The 21,690-nt window shown below is 35.7% G+C and overlaps 1 protein-coding gene across 4 annotated transcripts in view; it reads left to right on the forward strand.

Moving 5' to 3' along the window:
- The window catches only part of LOC150083125 (mitochondrial glycine transporter-like), a 298,096-nt gene that overhangs the window by 117,304 nt on the left and 159,102 nt on the right, over positions 1–21,690 (forward strand). For all 4 annotated transcript variants that reach the window (XM_090377060.1, XM_090377059.1, XM_090377061.1 and 1 more), the window contains exon 5: positions 1,224–1,294. In XM_090377060.1, coding sequence (XP_090233186.1) covers positions 1,224–1,294 — 71 coding nt within the window. The remainder of the gene's footprint in view (positions 1–1,223; positions 1,295–21,690) is intronic.

The following is a 21,690-nucleotide window of genomic DNA, read 5'->3' on the forward strand; positions in this document are numbered from 1 at the left end:
TAAATATAGTATAATTTTAAGTATTTTTATTTTATTATTTTTTTAAGTATTTAAAAAAAAAATTTTTTTTTTTCACCTGTCTTTCACCTGTTGTGTCACAGGTGAAAGACCCCATTTCAAACGAAAATACAAGTGGGGTCGTCTATAGCATTAAGTGCCCGGATTGTAGGGAATGTTATGTGGGGGGAAACAAAGCGGCGTCTCAGGGATCATCTGGGGGAGCACGCAAAGGCGATAAGGAATGGAGAACTACGGAAAATCCGCCGTGGCCGAACACTTTTGGGAGAAGTAGCACCATATCTTCCCGGATGAAGCAGTAATCATTGACTGGTCGCATAGGTTTTGGGACCGCAAGTAGCTTGAGATCTTGCAGATTAGTTCCATTGAGAACAATATTAATAGAGACAGGGGTATGCGTATCCATCCCCTCTTTGAGGCAGTGATCCTTAGAGGGGATGAACGATTCCAACTAATGCGCTCCCAAGCCACTTCCGGTTCCGACACGCACAAGAACAGTGCACGTGCCATCGAATCACGTGACATGTGCCGTGAACCTGCGGGTATTTAAAGTTGCACTGTAAAGTAAAAAAGCGTACTGTTGAGAAAGAAGGCGGAGCCTTCGAAAGCTTCAGTTATTTTATCGCTTTTAACCTGGTATATTTTATTGTATTTTATATTTTATTTGTTTTACAGATATTTTATTGCTTATAATCTGGTATATTTTATTGTATTTTATGATATTTTAATTGTTTTATTTTATTTATTTATTTTTATTTTTTTATGAGAACCCCAAACAAAATTGTTTTATATCCACTGTAAATAGTAATTTATTGTAAGCTTAATTATAAAGTTATCAAATTTTGGCTTTCGTTTTATTTTGTCATTTCAATATACGGTTGGTGAAAAATACTTAAAATTATATTATGAATATACCCAATCCCAGAGGCCTATTTGGAGAATTGGCTAAATATAGCCCTGATTGATGGAAGACACCTTAAGAAATTGTTCAGTCATTGACAGAATTTAAACCTAGGCCTCTCCAAATGAGTGACCACTGGTGTAAAAGCTACACTGTTATGGATTCAGTGTCAGGTGTAGCATTTCTGTTTACACTTAGGTCAAAGTGATTATCAGTCACCTCTGATGTTAGTATTCAGAATGTTAATCACATTTTCATTTGTATATATGCTGTCTCATAACTGATTTATGTAATTTATTTTCAGTCTATGACAAGGTGCGTACCTGGAGTTGGAATGTATTTTAGCTTTTTACACTGGCTACAGACTAATTTCAGGTATGTGTTGTCTTTGTAAATTCCATTTTTCTCTAACTATTTATTTTTGATTTTAGTGGCAGGGAGGTGGGGGGAGGGGAGAAAACAGTATAGAGTGCCAATATTGGAAAGTGACTGTGCAGATAAAGAATGTTGAGCTTGTGGCAATGATAAGTTTTTCGAAATCTTTTTGATTAATTAACACATTAAATTATGCTTGACAAATAGTTTAATAGTCTTTATCATATTTGTTAGCTTATTTTTAAATTTAGCTAGAGATTTTGAAAGTTACAAATTATTATTTGTAGAGCTATTGTACTGATGTTTCGGCAAGAATATCATAGCATGTAAATACAGTAGGGCCTCGACTTACAATGACATCGACATCCGATATTATCAGGAACTGATATACCATCCATACAATCTTTTATTTTAAGGACCGATGATATTTGCAGGTACCGATATAGCTGGAACGATACATGGGTGGAAATTTTCAGACACATGGTGCACGGAACATCACTCGTACAATTGTTCTCAACCAATTAGCATCTTTGTTATTGTTCAACAACATTAGCATTCAACATGTGGTGCACGGAACACCACTTGTATGATTGTTTCAGCTCTATGACTATCTGAAACTTCAAGCTACATCAACCAGTGGCAGCGCTTTGAAGACTTTAAAGCCAGCAGAGGCTGGTTTGAGCGCTTCAAAAAAAGGGTGAATATCAAAATTGTTGAAAGGCATGGTGAGGCATCCAGTACTGCTAATAAAGCAGCTGAGACCTTTAAAATTGAATTCCAAGAGTTAGTTGATCAGGAGGGTTATCTTTCCCAGCAGGTTTTTAACATTTACGAAATCGGCCTCGTCTGCAAGTGAATGCCCAGGAACATGTACCTTTTCTAAGGATGAGACTAGTTTACCTGGGCATAAGCCTATGAAAGATAGGCTCACTCTTGAGATTTTAAGCTGAAGCCTTTGCTTATGTATTACTCTAATACTCCCCATAGAATTTAAACAACAAAAGGTCGGCAAATGCATGCTGGAGTGTTTTGGCAGTAACAAGAAGGCCTGGGTTACAGGACATGTCCTCAATGAATGGGAGCTTGAAGTTTTCTGTCCTTCAGTGAAGAGTTATCTAGAGAAAAATATAATCTTCCTGTGAAGGCACTGCTTCTGCTGGATAATGCGCCAGGCCATGATCCCAACCTTGTTCAATCTCTTCGGGTACAATTTGACTTTGTTCAAGTCAAATTTTTGCCACCCAACACCACTCCTCTTCTTCAACCAAACCAGCAAGTGATTGCAAACTGAAAGAAAATCTACACCATGAAAATGTTTGCAAGTTGCTTTGCAGCGGTCTCTGGTGAAAATGCTCTCACCCTCAAAGATTTTTGGAGGTCAAAGTTCAACATGCTGGACTGTGTGAGGCTGATTGTAAGTTCTTGGAATGATGTTTCTACCAGGTGCTTAAATTCAGCCTGGAAAAAGATCTGGCCTTTAATTATTCTTAATGTTGATGGATTTGAAGATGATGGAAGATCTTGCTAAATCAATGGGTCTGGAGTTTGGCAAAGAGGATGTGGAGAACCTTATTGATGCTCAATTTTTTTTTTTTTTTTTTATGAAAACCCCAAACACGAAAGCTATTAAAACCTATAGTACTTAGTACTGTGCATGGGTTGAAGGAGAAGTATGGGGAGGGGGGGGGGATGGTGGAAACTTTGCTCTAGAGACTAAACATGGGTTTCGCCACTTCAATCCTCCAATGAGCAAAGTGGTGGTATTTCACCGGTTGATGAAAGTCATCTACCAAGTTCATTGGTGTGTGAGCTAACAACGGAGGAGCTACAAGAGTTGAAGAAAATTATGGAGAGTGACACTGGACTTCAGAAAGCCACAAAAAAGTTGTCAAAATCAGTCCATTTGGACAGTTTCATTGCCAGTAGCAACAAAAGACTGAAAAGACACGTGACTCTTGTTATAGTCCCACCACCACTACGCCATCATTGGTTTCATCAGCTCTGCACTTCAAGTCTGTTTTTTTATTTTTTTTTTATTTTAAGATGTTTTATGACTTTATTAAGTAATCTTTATAAAAAAAACTAATTTTTTATATAAAAATGAAGTACAACATGCAAAAAATACCTATTTTATGTGTTGTTGGGGAACGAATTACAGGAAATCAATGTATTATTGGTTTTGGCTTACAATATTTTCAACTACAATGGGTTTTGTGAACAAATTACCATCAGATGTTGGGGCTCCACTGTAGTACTTTGGTAGAACTGTAGGGTTTTAATTGTGATAAATAAGTAACTCGATGGTTCTAATCATGTAGTTTGACATATTTTTAGCTAAGAAATTTTACTTTTAGTAAGGATATAACTAATTAAAAACTCTGTGAACGTAACAGTATAGCATAACATGTAACTTGAACTTGATAGTGTAATACTTATCATTACATTTAGGAATTTATTAGCTTAGTGTAGTATAGTTAATTAATAAATTAAATGAAATTGGGTAATTTTATTAATTTTCATTGTTAATCAATTAAATAGTATTTAAATGGGAATCACATCCCAGAATAGAGCAGCAAAGCAATGGGAAAGTAGCAAAAGTGCTGTGGCTCGGGTGAAAACTGAGGAGGTGATTCTCCTATGAATCACAGCCTAACAAAATATGCAACTTGTGTGATGTTTTCTGGCCTTTCTGCAATGGGACATGATACAGCTAAGGGGAGTCTTCGTGTGCTTGGTGCAAAAATTGTGAAGAAATTAGATGCCTAATCATAATTCTGATGTGCATTTAGAGAGCTTGACAGGTAGGGTGAATGCACTCAAAGGAATTAAAATGGGGATCCCTATCAAGCTTTCAGCTGCCGAACTCAACTCCAGAGCTCACACTTGTGTATCAGGCAACATTTTCAAGACAGAATGTACTGGCCCTGCAGAAGGCAGTTATTCTCAGTGACTATTGTCAGAGTAATGGGAAATATGTTGTGTAAGAAAGATAGGTGAAATAGGAGCAGGATATGTCTGTCAGTGGCAAAAGTAGATGACTTTGTAAGGCATATATCATCTTTTAAGGGCACAAAGACTGATAATGTTGTACATGTTGTCACTAATGTCTACTTACTTAACAAGTACAGGACATTATTGAGGAAAAGTTGCCAGTTAGGATTGAATTTGAAAGTTTCTGCAGTTTGCTCAGACATGATGGGAGAGAGTATATGATGAGAGCCTTGTCAGTCAATTCGGCCCTGGAAAGATTGTGCAAGGCTCAAGGGATAGAATTTTTCTCATCAAGGACTGTGCTTAATAGGAGAGACTGCTTCTGAAGGGATGCAATACACTTATATAGAATATTTGTTGATGCTATCAAGACAGTTTCAGAACACTGTTAGCTTTGGGGGGGGGAAATATGCAGACAAATAGATTAAATAAAGCAGCAGGCACAGATGAAAGTGTTCTTGCACTACTTTTATTGAGAGAGTCAGCAGCTTTGAAGCAGTGTGCTGGTGATTTCAAGGACTGCTAGAAGTCATCATGGAAGAAGTATATACATGAGATGTGTTAGGGTAACTAAGAGTAAAAACAGGTGTATACCAAGGAGCATAGTAAACAAATTTGATGAAGTGCTGTTCAAGACATAAAATTTGGACGTCATTGGGATATCAGATGTGGTGTCATTCAGATATAAGGGATGCACAATTTGAATACGGGGAGTACAATGTATACAGAAAGGATAGACAGGATACAAAGAGAGGAGGGGTTATGCTGTTAGTTAAGAAATGAAAAATCTGATTCCATGTGTCCAGTTGACATGGGTGGCAAGTGTAGTGCTGAGTCAGTTTGGTGTCATGGGAAAGCAAAAATGATATTAGGAGTGTGTTATAGGCCTAATGACTCTTAATGAGTACAATGAACAACCTTACATAGAAACAGAGTGGGCCACTAATTCAGAATGTTTAATAATGGAGGATTTTAACTTTACGGATATTGACTGGAACTTGTGTATTGGTCACTCATGCACTAGCAGGCCATTTGTGGATTTATTGGATGACTATTTTCTACAGCAGCATGTTAAGCAACAAAAGAGAGTGATACTCTTGATCTGATTATCATTGGCAGATTATTCATACATTAAGAATCTGCAGATAAAAGAACCACTAGGTAGCAGTGATCACAAGTACACCGATGTGGGATTTACTTAAATATGTAATGACCATCATAAAGGGAAGCGTTTTTGCTTTTGTAATGGTGACTACAGTGGTGTCAGACAGTTTTTAAATTCTGCACCATGGACCACCTGATGACATTACCTTCAGTAAATTCTAAATGAGAAGCATTCAAGAAAATAATCATAGAAGCTACTAGGCTTTTCATACCAACTAAGAAATACTGTTCAAGGCTTAAACCTAAATGAATGTCAGATGAACTAATGAGACTCATCGGAGAGAAGAAAAATACATAGAATGCATATAAATTATTAGTTGATTCAGAAGCCTATAGTAGATATAAACCAGTTGCAATTAAGTCACAAAGGATTTTAGGCAAGCTAAGGCAGACTATAAGAAATCTTTGACAAAGAAAAGTAGCAAAGACTTATTTTCTTATATAAACCCTAGAGGGATGGGGACTGAATCACATTGGTCTACTTTATATTCATGGTTTGATTATTGATGATTCTGCTGAGGTTGCTGACAAGCTGAATAAGTATTTTGCATCTACATTCCTGCATGAGAACTCTGTAGGGGAGTGGATACCAGAAGTTCATCAGACTCTACCAGGGAGCTAAATGATTTTGTAATAACTGAGATTAAAAAGTGGAAGAGAAATTGCCAAAGTTAAATGTAAGAAAGGCACCTGTGGTTAATGGGATCTATCCAATTGTATTAAGAGAGGCAACAAAGGATGTAAGCAAACCTTTAACCATAATTATGAGAGCATCTTTTGATTCACAGCAATTCCCCTTGGACTGGAGATATGTGACTGTATCCCCAATTCACAAAGGGGGATCAGAGAGTGACATCATAGAACTGTTAGCTTCACATCTGTTCTTGGCAAAATTATGGAGTCACTGTTTAAAAAAAAACAAGACAATTTATACAGGAGTGTAGTTATACTTCAGTCACAGATGGTTTTGTCAAGGGATGACCTTGTCTGATCTAGCTGATTGGATACTATGATGCAGTGACAAGGGAACTGGATGCAAAAAATAATTTTGTTATCTTGTACTGATATTTCAGGAAGGCTCTTGGTACTATTGCACTTAACAGACTGCTGTACCATTTGGGGCATTAAGGGCAAGCATTCCTTTATACCATAAATTTATAGCATACCATAGCTGCTGCTATGGATAAAGAAATGGTTGAGTGGGAGAAAGAGTATTTATCAATGGACACTGCTCTTTGTGCATTAATCTTATCAGTGGAGTCCACCAGGGTTAGGTGCTGAGCCCATTCTTGTTTTTATTTATTAATGATATTGATGAAGGTATATCAGGCTTAATGTCTCAGTTTACAGATGATATGAAGATTCGCACTGTGGTTAATGACAGTATTATTATTATTATTAGCAGCTATAGGGTGCAAGGAAGCCCGAGGCTTATGCTGCACCAGCCAAAAAAAAAAAAATAAATAAATAAAATTCCCGAGTTACCATCAGAGAGAGAGAGAGAGAGAGAGAGAGAGAGAGACCAAAGTAGAAGGAAATCACCAAGAAAGAAAAGAATGATGATATTCAGCTTAGTACCCTAGGTGTGCCAAGTCCATACTCACCAGATGTGAGCTCCTGGGGATATATATGGTATTCTACTGCAACAACAACATCTAGAAAAATTATTCAGTTTGGCCGAGAAATGACATTTGAGGTTTAATATTAACAAATGTAAAGTACTGCATATGGGTAGCAGTAATCACAGATTAACATACCATTGGTACTACACTCAGTGATGTGGAAAATGAAAAAGACCTGTGGGTAATTGTGCATTCTGAAATTCTCTGAGCAGTGAAGTGCTCAGAGAATTTCAGAATGGAATCACTGGATGCTAGGACAGCACGTGAGGTTTTGTCAATGATATACAAGAATTTTGTTAGCAGGGATAAGGAGGTGATTATTCCATTGTGTAAGGCAATGGTCAGGTCACATCTTGAGTACTGTATACAGGTCTAAAGGCCTCATTTCCAAAAGGATATAGAGCTGTTGCAGCAGATACAGAGAAAGACAGTGAGGGGAACAAGGGATAATCCAGTTCCCTTGTCACTTCATCATAGGCTGACCAGGCTAGCCGGGTGGGTAAAGTGACTGCCTGGCAACCCAAAGGTCGCTGGTTCGATTCCCGCCTCGGGCTTGGATCAAAGTACTGCAAAAACATTGGGAGGTGCATTATGGCCACAGAAGCCTATGTGCCAACAACTACCAAAAAAAACTGCATCATAGTATCTAGTTCTGCAAATTGCAGTGTCTAGACTAGGCAGCTGCAAGGCAATATGATTAAGGTATTTAAGACTTTGAAGGGGTTGAGCAAGCTCAGTGTTAATGAGATTCTTCCTCTTGCTCAGACTATGCACATCTGCTTCTTCCAGTCTCATAGCTCCCTGAGGAGCTGTTGTGGCCACCAATTACTCCAACTGCATCGATCGTCTGCTCTATGAGCAGTATCGCAAAGTGTCATGCCCAGAAGTTCACTGATCCCATCCTTTCACCTAGTTGCAGTTCTTTCTTCTGCAACTCTTCCCCTGGTTTTTCCTTCCATTATATTCTTCAACAGAAAGTTTTTCCCTTCTTACTATATGTCCAAAAAACTTGTTTTCTTTTGTTGATGCTATGAAGAAGAAATTTAGGCCTGCCAATTTTATTCAATACCCACTCATTTGTTCTTTGATCCAAGTAAGACTTTTGCAGTATTCTTCTTCAGATATAGTTTTAATACAGTTTGACAATATTGTCTTCTCCTGATCTATCATTGCTGATGGGTTTAGTTTGGGGTAGGTTGATTTGCATTGTCTGCGCTTGGCTCTTCCTTGATAGCAGTTAGCAGACTATGTGAATTGAAGACAAGTTTAGTTTTATATAATATCATATAATTTAACAATCCTTTAATGGGATATGTTTGCGTTTTAATACTTAAAGATTTTAATACTTCATTAACCAAGTTAGTTTGATGTGAGCGTCGGGTGAAGATTTCCTACAATAAAGATATGATATCGATCTTATATTTAAACAAGTATTCTCCTGTAACACCACATTTCAAATGCCTCAATTTTCTTCCTGTCAACTCTTTTCAGATTCCATCCTTCACATCCATAAGTGGCAACTGGAAAAATTAATGAATCAATGATTCTCAGTTTCATCTTTAGGGGCAGATCTTGATCTGTCCATAATTTTGTCAGATCAGTGACCAATGTTTTAGCAGTTGCCTGTCGTCTCTTAACATAATTTTAAACAGTCACTATTTTTTATTTATTCTTGACCCTAAATAATAAAATTCATCAACTTCTTTGATATCTTACCCATTAACCTTCACTTTACTGGAACCAAAATTATCACCAATTACCATAATTTTAGTTTTGCACACACATTCAGAAACAATCCTTTTTTCTTACTTGCTTCACATACTCTCTTCAGAGTTTCTTTAAGATGATCCTTACAATTGCAGATTAGCGCAGTATCATCTACATAATGAAGGTTGTTTATCTTCAGTCCTCCAATAGGCGCCTCCGTAGCCAGGTTGAAGGAGAAGCAGTGTGTAGCACACGCTTCTTGATTAGACCGGGGTTCGAGCCAGTCACCACCACCAAATACGGAGAATGCGGAAAGGTCAGGGAATGACCACCGCATATCCCGGAGCAATATGGCCTTAGTTGCTAATGCTCCTAAAAACCAAAATAACAAACAACAGTCCTCCAATTTTGATGCCAGTCTCTAAATCTTCCAAAACTTCATGCATGATATCTTTGGCATAAAGATTAAATAAGTGAGGTGACAAAATGCAGCCCTGCCTAACACTGTTACCTATTTTGAGTTTGTGTTTCCCATGTTAGTTCTTACAGTTCCTTCCTATTACTGGTACAGTAGCTTAATCAGCTGAATTATGTGGATTAGGAATCTCAGTCATTTCCCATAGTTTCTCATGTTGAACACAATCAAATGCTTTTGAATAATCTATAAAACACAAAATGACTGGAACATTGAATTCTTTACATTTTTCAATAATCAGTTAGACTTAAGATCTGATCTCTGGTTCCTCTGCCCCTTCTGAAACCTTCTTGCTCTTCTGGCATTTCTTCTTCAAGTTTTCTAGAGATTCTGTTTAACATGATTTTAAGAAGAATCTTGTTTAGCATGAGAAATTAGGCTAATAGTTCTGTAATTTGAGCAAATTTTCAGATCTTTTTTTCATAAGGGAATGAAAATTGATTTATTTCATTATCCTGAAAAAGGCTCTGAGGTTGGGCAAATTCATATTTTGGCAATAAATCAGCACATACACCAACCATAAGAATAAGTATTTTACTGTAACTAAAAATTTACAAATTAAAATAAAATAAAATAAATATTTACAAAAACTGCTATTATATTAAATTAAATTATGTACATGTGAAAAACACATTAAAACTGTGATAAAATCCTTGCGATAAAATACACTAAAATAAACCGGATTAAAAGCGATAAAATCTCTGGAGCTTTCGGATGCATCGGCTTCCTTCCTCAGCAGTAACAAAACTTCCTGCAGCACGTCCATATATAACAGGCTCACGGTACTTATACACGTGGTGCAGTCAGCACATGGTCTTTTTTTTTTTTTTTTTTTTTTTTTTAATGAAAACCCCAAACACGAAAGGTATCAAAACTTATAGTACTTAGTACCGTGCATGGGTTGAAGGAGAAGTATTAGGGGGGGGGGGAGAGAGATGCCGGAAACTTTGCTCTGGAGACTAAACATGGGTTTCACCACTTCAAGCCTCCAATAAGCAAAGTGGTGGTATTTCACCGATTGATGAAAGTCATCTACCACCTTAACTGAACTGGAAGCGGAAACAGCTCGGGAACGTGTCAAGCAAGACCGTTCATCCGTACTTAGGATGATAGTTTCAAACAGAGGATGCATACGCATACCTCTGTCCCTATTCATAATATTGTGGTCGGATGAACAGATTCGTAGGCTCTTGAGCCATTTACGGTTCCAGAACCCATGCGCTCGATCCACAATAACCGCATCCTCTGGGGAGATTTGATGCTGCTTCTTCCAAAAATGTTCGGCCACAGCAGACTTATTGTAATCAGCGGTTTTTATAACATTTGCATGCTCCCCCAGATGATCCTTGAGCCGTCGTTTTGTCTCGCTCACATAACATTCCCCACAATCCGGGCATTTTATCCTGTATACTACTCCACTACTCAGGTCCTTTGCTATTGGGTCTTTTACGTGAGACAACACTGTGTGCAACCTCCGCCCGGGAAGCTGCACACAGCATGTTTTATAACCCCGCAAAACTCTAGCAAGATGCTCAGTAAGGCCCGGATAGTAAGGAATATATGCAATAGCCACAGAACAAACAGTTCCTGACGGTTGGACTCTATTCCTCTACTAAAACTGTCTATGATCCTCTGGGGGTATCCGCATTTTCTAAGGTCTGTTGTGACTCGTCTAATTTCACATTCTTTGTCCTCAGAGGTAGTGCAGTGTGACCCTGCGCGATCTAGTAGAGCTTTCACTACACTATTCTTATGCTGCCCAGCTTGTGCTGAACTATAGCAAAGGACCTGAGTAGTGGAGTAGTATACAGGATAAAATGCCCGGATTGTGGGGAATGTTATGTGGGCGAGACAAAATGATGGCTCAAGGATCGTCTGGGGGAGCATGCAAATGCTATAAAAACCACTGATTACAATAAGTCTGCTGTGGCCGAACATTTTTGGGAGAAGCAGCATCAAATCTCCCCTGAGGATGTAGTTATTGTGGATCGAGCGTATGGGTTCTGGAACCGTAAATGGCTCAAGAGCCTACGAATCTGTTCATTCGACCACAATATTATGAATAGGGACAGAGGTATGCATATGCATCCTCTGTTTGAAACTATCATCCTAAGTACGGATGAACGGTTTTGCTTGACACGTTCCCGAGCTGTTTCCGCTTCCAGTTTAGACCATGTGTCAACTGCACCACGTGTATAAGTACCGTGAGCCTGTTATATATGGACGTGCTGCAGGAAGTTTTGTTACTGCTGAGGAAGGAAGCCGATGCATCCGAAAGCTCCAGAGATTTTATCGCTTTTAATCCGGTTTATTTTAGTGTATTTTATCGCTTTTAATCCGGTTTATTTTAGTGTATTTTATCGCAAGGATTTTATCACAGTTTTAATGTGTTTTTCACATGTACATAATTTAATTTAATATAATAGCAGTTTTTGTAAATATTTATTTTATTTTATTTTAATTTGTAAATATTTTAGTTACAGTAAAATACTTACAGGTGACCCCCGCTTAACGCTGATAATGCGATCCGGAAAAACAGAGCGCTAAGTGAATCCGCACTAAGCGAGCGCCGCATTCCCATAAGGTAACATATGTATTTGTGAGTTGCGGTCGGTGCCATAGAATATTTCCTAATCAATAATAAACAGTTGTGAAAAGATGACAAATGTCGGTCAAAATATTTAATATTTGTACATATAAAATATTCTGCATTACATACGTATATAATTATATGGTAACTACTTACATATCAAAATTAAACTTAAAAAATTCCAATTAAAATCATGAATTTAATTGATCTGATTTGATTTAATTTAATTGATGAATTTAATTATGAAAAATATCTCTATTTTGGGTTGAACTTTGGCCCTCTTCCAAATAAACTAAAAGGGGTATTAATTTTAAATCCCCCGCAGTTTAATACGACACTTTAATTTAACAGTTTAATACACCCAACAATAAAGTCATCCGATCCTTCGCCGCTTTGAAACCTGCATGTTTTATTCTTTCAATATGAAACTTCTTTTAGGCATTCGTTTCCACAAAAGTCCTGCTTCATCTATGTTATAAACTTGTTGAGAAGTATAACACACAATATCCCTCTTCAATAATTTTAACAAGTTCTTTTTTGAAAGTTTTTGCTCCTTGATCTGCACTTGCGGCCAGTGTTGCCATTTTAGCGGTTTTCCCGCTAGATTTAGCGGAATTGCTCAAGGTTTAGCGGATAAAAATATGAAATAGCGGATAGCGGATTTTTTAGCGGGAAGAGTATAAATATTCAGCATTTTATGTATTTTGGCAATGTAACATTTATATTAAGAAATATTAAATTAATTGTTCAATTAATTAACAATAAAAATAATTCATAATTGAAATATTAGGGATATCATATTTCATAGTGTTTTTTTTTTTTATAAAGCGAAGAATCGGTTTTATATTATTCTGGATTTCCCTGAGGAGAACCCCAACAATTTTACGTAGTTACGCTCGCGGTCAAACGGCCTGATCATTGGGTCATGGCTTTAAATTGTTGAATCAAATCTAAAAATGTGGAAAAAAATTCTAATGACGCCTTTTTTTGAAACAGCGAAGGAATGGCATTGGATAATTTTTCTTCGTCGTATTTGTTTGGCTTCCAAGAAATGCGATCCGAATTACCGACATCTCTTTCAACGTTTCTAATAACCACAGAGCAATAAGTAATAAGAGTAATAAGGAATAATTATTTCTAATAACCACAGTGTAATAATATCTTAGTATAGTCAGTCCACGTATAGCACGATAGTTGTATTCCTAGCAACCCTCGTGCAATACAAAATCGTGCGTTTAGTAAATCCACCAGCCGACAAAATCAATTCAAATATTTATACAGTGCCATAAACGATGGTGCAGATCCGAAAAAGATAGTGCATTCGTGTCAAACAAGGTGGTTATCCATTGAAATTGCTATAACAAGAATTTTAGAACAGTATATTGAATTAAAAGCCCATTTTGAAATAACTCGTTTGACTGACAAATGTTATACTGCAGAACTTCTTTATTCAATGTTTAAAGATGAAAGTAATTTAGCATATCTTTTATTTTAAAACCTATCTTATCTGAAGTACAAAGAGTAAACAAATCTTTTGAATCAAATACTGCCGATCCTACATTATTACTACATGATTTAAACACGCTATTGTCGATGATTGCCAATAAAATGTTTTTACCAAATACACATATTGAAAAGATAGAAGAGGCCATTAATAATTATTTAGACCCTAAGCCATATTTAGGTTACCAATTTGAAAGAAAAATAAATGAATTAATAATGAATAAACTTATCACAACAACAACGGATGAAATGGCAATAAGAGAGAGATGCCGTAATTTCTTGATTGATTTGTATCACAATTAAAACAACGCCTTCCGGACAACATAAAAGAATTAGAAAAAATGTCATTAATCTCAGTTAACAATATGTTAAAGCAACAAAAAGAACCACTGATCAATTTATTACAAAATTTGAAATTGTCTGAAGTAGAAATTGAAAAAATTGAGCAACAGTATATAAACATTACTCTCGTTAAATGGGAAAACATCAACAATCCAATGAAGTTTTGGTCAGAAGTTTCGAAATATCGAGATGCAAGCGGTAAAAATCCATTTAAAGAAATTAGCGAATTTGCATTGGGTATTTTAATTTTGCCATTATCCAATGCAGATGTCGAAAGAATATTCAGCAACTTAAATCTAGTAAAAAACAAAACACGCAACAGAATGAGTGTTGGCACGGTTAATGCAATCTTATCAGTACGATACGGGCTCAAAAGAGTTGAAAAGTGTTGTAAAAATTGTTTTACCTGAAGAAGTGCTTCGCAAAATAGGTACACAAGAAGCATATGATGAGGAGGTATTGAATTTCGAAATTAATTTAGATTTTTAGATATTGATTTTATATTAAAAACAGAAAAATAAATAACTATTTATACATGCTATTTGTTTGTTTGTTTTTATTCACTACAAAGTACAAACAAATGAAAATTTAAAAAATTTGGCGGGTCAAGTGCTAAAAATAGCGGATTTTGAGTATGCGGCTAGCGGGAAATATTATTAAGAGTTGGCAACACTGCTTGCGGCTTCTCCCTGAATTTTAAATCTATTCAACCAGCCCTTACTAGTTTTAAATGGTTCCAATTTTTTTTTTTTTAGGTGAGTTTTCTTCAGATCATCATATAGGCTAATCTCTCTCTCTTTTTTATTATTTATAATATTTAACTTAACTGAATTCTGCATTGGAATATTATCTTCAATAAAATGAGTTAGTGTCTTTCCATTTCAATCCTAATAGCCGGCCTAGCCCTAGTTGCTTGCAGTGAAACAGCTATCTTTCCCGCTGCTAATATTAATTCTTTATTATTTTTTTTTAATAATTGTTCTTACAGTTATACTTGCAAGTCCCAAATTTTGGCACACATCCGCTTGTCTTTGACCGGAATCGATTTGCTTCAAAACGTCTAATTTGATTTTCAAATTCAGTCTTTTTCCTTACATTTACAGTCTTCGTATTGCGCTCAGATGTTGTTGCTTTTTCATTCTTATCGGCCATTATTAACTCTTCGAAAATGTAACTGCGTTGGTTGCATTAATTATGATACAATGTTCAAGTAAACTGTCCGTTTCGCACTAATACGGTACTGAGTGATCACTAGACTTCGGATAAATGCATATAACGCAAATATTACAAGCAATATACGTGATCATTTTTATTAAAATGTTGATTTCCAAACAACGTAACAAGTCACTGTACTGCAATTAAATTAGCGCGAGAGAGAATTTCACTGAGCGTGGGAATATTTCTCAGGTCTGCCTGGGAAACGTTTTAACCGTATTTTTATATTCATTTTCAAGCTATCCACTCCATCAAATGAAACGATTTTGTTAAATATGCCAAAAATGCAATCTGTAAAAGAGCGTTATAGTGATCTATAACAGCGTTATAGTCAGATATGGGTTATAATATAAGAACAGCGTTATAGCGAATCAGCGTAAAACGAACCGCGTTATAACGGGGGCCTGCTGTATTCTTATGGTTGGTGTATGTGCTGATTTATTGCCAAAATATGATTTATTTCAATCTGATGGCCACCATCCCTTTTCCCAAATCTTTACAATCATTTTATGAAAAAAACTTAGCACCCTTCACACCTGTAGCTTTAATCAATTCTGCTGTGATTTCATCAATTCCAGGTGACTTGCCACACGTCAGTTCTCTGAAGGCTTTTTGACTTCTTCCTTCAGTGGAACTGGTTCATGATCACACTCTCGAAAAGGGAGTGGCAGATTATTAGTGTCAGCAGGTGTTTGGAAGAGCTGCTCACAGTATTCTTTCCACCTCCCTTTAATTGTGTTCTCTGTTAAAATTTCCCCTTTGGAGTCCTTAATTACATTAAGTTTTGGTCAGAACTTTTGTCTTAAGGACTTAATAACATCATACATCTTCTTAGTGTTGTTTTATTTCTTGTAGTTTTTGATTTCTTTACACTTTCGATTGATATAATCTTGTTTGTCCTGGCTTAAACAGCACTTGATGACTTTGCTTAGTTCCTGATACTCTTCATTTCCTTGTACATCCTGGGCTTCTGCAGTTCTTCTTTCAATAAGTTTAAAACTGGCTTCTGTAATACATGACTTCCTAATTGATGTTTCTGTAATGTATCTATTTGCTGAATCCTTAATAATACTTTTTGTGTTTTCCCACTATACACATGCATGGGCATAAATTCAAGTTAAGGAAGTATGGTTGCAAAATAGATGTGTGGAACTTTGCCTTTAGCCAGTGGGTGGTTGATTGATTGCAAGAACAAACTTCCTTGTACGAAGAACTAGACAAAGTGTTGGAGAGTATGGATAGGTGAAATGGGAAGTTTTTTTCTTTTTGTTTGTCTGATTCTGTATAAGCTTACTTTCTTGCATCATTTGCTACCACTAATACTAACAATTTTATTTGTATTAATAAACAGTTCTGAGATTGTAATTATCTGTGTTAGACCAGTGATTTTGCCTTTCAATTAATTTGTCTGTCTTCTTTAAGGAAAGAAGCATCTCAAAATTTCACTACTTTAACATTACAGTTTCTTGTATCATGTAGTAAGATGTATCTGACAAATGTTTTTTTGGCAGATAATATGAGTAGATGGCAGGGAAAAATATAGAGGAATGAGATCCACCAATTGGTTACAACTTCACTGTAGGAATATATATCTTTCCATACATGCACACACATGCATAGTGGTTTGAAGTCTGTTAATTTTTAAAATTATGTAATTATGTATATGAACTTGGTAGTCCACAGAGTTTTCTTTTTGAAGGGAGCAAAAAAGGCTTGGTGAACTACCAAGTTTCTGAGGTAAGTTATACCTTATTGTGGTGAGGAAATTAAATACCACAATAATCCTGAGAGAGCAATGTTGATTGGAAATTAAGCTCATAGCAGGACTCCCCCTCCCCATAAGACAGATCAAGAGATGGGGGCAATACTAAGTGTAGTCCACCACTTTTTACACATAAATGCTAGGTTACTAGCATTTATATGTAAAAATGTTTAAAAATTGTGGTCTGTAATGGAATTTTTTTTTAAGTGGGGTTGCGGGGCTCAGTAGATGACGAAGTCCATTGGGCAAGTTACACGAGTTATATCTTATTGTGGTGAGGAGATTTGAATAGCACAATGATCCCTAGACTAATTTGACGTGAGCTTAAGCTGCTGGTGGGCCTACCAGATGAGTTAGCAGTTACAGAGAGCAACCATCTCTCTCTCTTTGCTATATAATCAAGTGGATTAAAGTTTAAAGAATTAGTGGTTTGTGTAAAGAATTCAATAGACTAATTTTTGCTTTTCCTTGATTTCTTTAATATTGTAAATTTTTTATAAATTTTATTTTTATAATTTTTTTGTGATATTTTTAAAGGTAATTCTGGTTAAGTTAGATTCATTTAGGTTTCACATAAATTTAAATTCTTAAGGCAGTATTTAATAAATTTTTGATATCTGCTTAATTATTGTAAATTTCATTACTGTAATATTTTGCAAAGTTAATTCTGTAATATTTAATAAATTTAATTCTTACATCAACAGTGCTTCTTACAAGATTCACATTGAATACTTCAAGGACGTCACAACTCAGATGGAAATGGCCATAGGCCATTCCCATATGAGTCATGAGTTCAATGCTTATGTAGCCTATGGCTTGCATTCAAGGTCAATCTAGTTACCTGCCTAGTTGATAATAAAAGCTCAACTGATGATTCTTTTCTTTGTTCCCAATGTAAGGAGTGAATTGATTTCAAATTAAAAGTTGATGCGGTGCTAGATTTTGAGTTGTTGAAGAAACAGATGCTTGTCCTAGAGAAAAATAAGCCTGAGAACTCCTCAGGGACTAAAGTATCTAGATCTGCTTGGAGATGCCCCAAATTGAGGCTCCAGAACAGAAGTGCTGCCTCTCTGGTTAAAAAGGATTTTGTTTTATTTGGATACTCTGTTATGAGGGAAATGGGTAAAAATCTTTTCGGATATGTGGACCTAGGACCAAGAAAACAAGGGTGTGTCTTCTGGGAAAAACAATTAGTGATGTTCCCAACAGATTGTCAGTTTGAAGGTTTGGATAAAGCGATCATTATTATTCATTAATAATGAATAATAATGGTTGCTTTATTAATTTTTCATGGGAAATTTTTCTTAGCATAGTCTGCACTTATAGGTAGAAGGAATCTTTTTTGTAGAAACAATACACTTAAACAAAGGTAGTGCAAGAGTTTTTACCATTACCATTGAGAGTACCTTAATGATTTGGGGAAGGGAACAGGGATAATCTGATTATGTGCTTCTCTTATGATGTGGATCAAAGTTAAGCTTAGGCATTTTCAGAAGTTCTTATTTGTTACTGCAACTACTGATATTTGCAAGATCTACTATGGGTACTGACATTTTAAACAAATGGGAAGCTAATGCTAGCAAATTCTTAAATAAATCAAGAGGTATGTCAGGATCTGGTGAGTATGGGCTTGGCACACCCAGGGTCCTGAGCTGGTTATTATCATTCTTCTTTTTTCTTGGTGATTCCTCTCTCTCACTCTCTCTCTCTCTCTCTCTCTCTCTCTCTCTCTCTCTCTCTTGTAACTTGGAAATTTTTTTTGGCTGGTGCAGCATAAGCCTCAGGCTTTCTTGCACCTAATGGCTAATAATAATAATAATAATAAAAAAGAACATATAATCTCAACCATGTATATAGTAATGTCAAGAGTGTCAACTAATGCCGACATAATATAGATAATGGAAATGTGGTACCATCCTGAAATTGGGAAATGCTAAGTTTCACTAAGGTGTTCATGATGTATTTAGCATTAGTAGTGGCATATGATGCAAGAAAGCAGGTTTATACAGCATCAGCCAAAAATAAAATGAACTTCCTATTTCATGAACAATAAACGAAAGGAAACACGAACTACACTTTTTTTAGTTTTTTGAGACTGTGCAGAGCTGAAAGTGAAGGTAAGGGACCAGAAAGTATTAAAAATGTTGGAGAAAAAAGTTCTGTTGTGTCATCAAGTAAAAACAGTCATGTAAGATGTGTTTTCCAAGACAAATGGCTCAAGGAATTCAAATGGGTGTGATACGAAGAAGTGGCATTTTTTAATGTATGTTAAAATATTCTGGGGTTGCTGACAGTAACTCGAGATTAGTACAAGTTTTTCGAGGATCTTTCAAAGTGGAGACATATAGGTTTCCTGAGGTATCCAATTCTCACAAAAAATGCTGTGATATAGACTTGGCCAGAAATCACCCAGAAAACATACCTCTGGCTGCCTGCCAAAGAAAGATGGATTCTAATATGTTTGAACACCCCAAATGCCCAGCAATCCAAAGGCCTTTTTAATGCATGCAACCTTTTATATAGCTGAATTCAATAAACCATTTATTGACTTTGAAAACATGATAGCCTTACTAAATAAGCATGATGTAGATACAGGTCCAGACCCAGAAGAGTCCAAAATTACATGAAATGTAAAGAATTTGTGCCAGTTATTGCTGATGTAATTAAACAAGAATTAGTTAAGGAAATTAAAGACTCCAGTAGAGCTGAGCCTTCTGCTAGATGTGTCTACAGATATTTCAAATGAGGAGGAACTTGTCCTTTATGTGATATACGTAGATAAAAATCAGAAACTGAAAGAGGCATATGTTGCCATAATTCCTCTCCAAAACTCAACAGCTTTCGGGTACTTTTATATATTATAGAGTGAAATGAACAAATCATTCTTGCCATGGAAGACTGGTAATTGATTAGTAGGCAATGGAACAGATGGAGCAGGTAATATGCTGGGATAAAAAACAATGGGCCAGTGGCAAAATTAAAGAGATGTGCCAGATCTTATATCTACACACTGTTATTGCACATAAATTGAACCTGGCTGTTTTAAATTCTATTAAGGATGTTCCCATTGTTGCTGAAATTGAAACTGTGTTTAAAAAAATTATATAAATTTTACCAGAATTCACCAAAAAGACTGAAAGAATTGGAAAAAGTAGCAGCCATGTTACAAACAAATATCCTTAACTTCAAGTATCTTGATTCATTAAGGTGGGTATCTAATAGAGTGGGAGCTGATTGTGCTTGTTAACAACTACTCTACAGTGAAAATGAATTTGAAGGATATAAGCAGTGGAAAAGGGGATGATGCTGCAACATCAAAAGGTTTATTAAAAAAAAAAAAAAAATGAAGACACTTTGCAATAAGAATCCATTTTCTCTTAGATTTTTTTTAACTTTATAAAAGTAACTGTCACTGATTTTTCAAAAGAAAAACCTGCTACTTAGTCAATCAAAATATCATCCATACAGTACCTTGAATGCCCTGAAAGAAATGAGAGAAGCTCCACACAACATTTTGAGAGGAAATTTTTAGGTAACATAAATAGTCTGGGTGTATACAATGGTATTCAGCTAATGCATGCAGACAGCAATTCAAATTTTGAACGAAAAAACTGCTAGATGCGGGAATAAAGTATTTGACAAAAAGATTTGGCGAAATGAATCAGAAATTGCTAAAGCCATCCCAGTATTTTATACATTTACCTGGACTGAAGGTTTGGAAGATTTTGAGGAAATGTTTCAGCAAATATTTTGATAATAATGAAGAAACAGTTTCAATAAATTTTGTGAAAGAGTGATATGAGCTCAAAGTTGTGTGGAAGCATATAACCATACAAGATCTCCTTAAAAGAAAAAAGAGTAATAAGGACAGGTTTAGATTTCTCTCAAAACTTTACTTGAAATTGTAGCCATTTTACCAGCAAGTACTTCAACATGTGAATGAGGTTTTAGTCAAATTAGTCTAATAAAATGGGAGTTGAGGTTATCAGTGATTCCCTCCACTCTGAATGATTTATTGATGATACATATGAATGTTCCTTCTCTGCAGGACTTTATTCCAAATAAATCAGTGGGTAAGTGGTATTTTGCAACCACAAAAAAGACATACTGGAGGGTATAAGAAGCCCTTATGTAAATAAACTGTAAGTGTTAGTGGTGTACATTTTAAACCCATGTAAAGGAAAGGTTATTTCTGTATAATTATGTGTAAGGTGTAGTAAGAATTAAAGAATGTATTATGTTTCTTTTGCCATCATAACATTTAGTTTTTTAAAACGTTACCTATAAAAATATTTATATAAATTAGACTGATAGGTATAATATATATAAATATTTTTATAGGTTATGGGTGAGAATTTTTTTTGTGACTCATAGATTTAAGTTGTGTCTGGAACCCTGGTTATACTCATCACAATCATTAGGCCTTTTACACACTTTTACTCTCATTTTTTCCCAGTGTTTGTATTATATCAAAATTTCCATGCAATGCTGACTCAGCATTGCATGGCCACCCATGTTCCTTGGATTGCACTACCTTAGATTTTGTGCTGCTTAACCTTAAGGGCATAATCCTACAATGTCTGCATTTGTTGATTTAATCAGTACTTCTAATTCATCAAATTTATTTATTATGCTCCTAGCACTAGGGTACATTCAAGTATACCTACATCTGTTCTTACTCTTAGTTACCTCAACACAGCCCATGTATTTATTTGTTCCATGAATACCCATAGTAATGCTTGAAATCCCCAATACCAGTTGTTTTTTATTATTTATTTTATTTTTTTTTATTATTTATTTATTTATTTTGACTGGTGCAGCATAAGCCATAGGCTTCCTTGCACCATGTGGCCATTGTTAATACTAATACTGTAATTTTTGCACAATATATTATGGGAATGGGAAATATATAGCTAAGTGCAAGCTCAGACTTTGATGGAACCTCAATTTAATTCCTTTGATGGCATCTATCCACCCTATTCATCAAGCTCTGATAAATGCCCATCAGAACACCAAGTTCACATC

This window comes from Mastigoproctus giganteus, chromosome 7 (assembly GCF_048544385.1).
Source record: "Mastigoproctus giganteus isolate SK-2022 chromosome 7, ASM4854438v1, whole genome shotgun sequence".
Lineage (NCBI taxonomy): Eukaryota > Metazoa > Arthropoda > Arachnida > Uropygi > Thelyphonidae > Mastigoproctus > Mastigoproctus giganteus.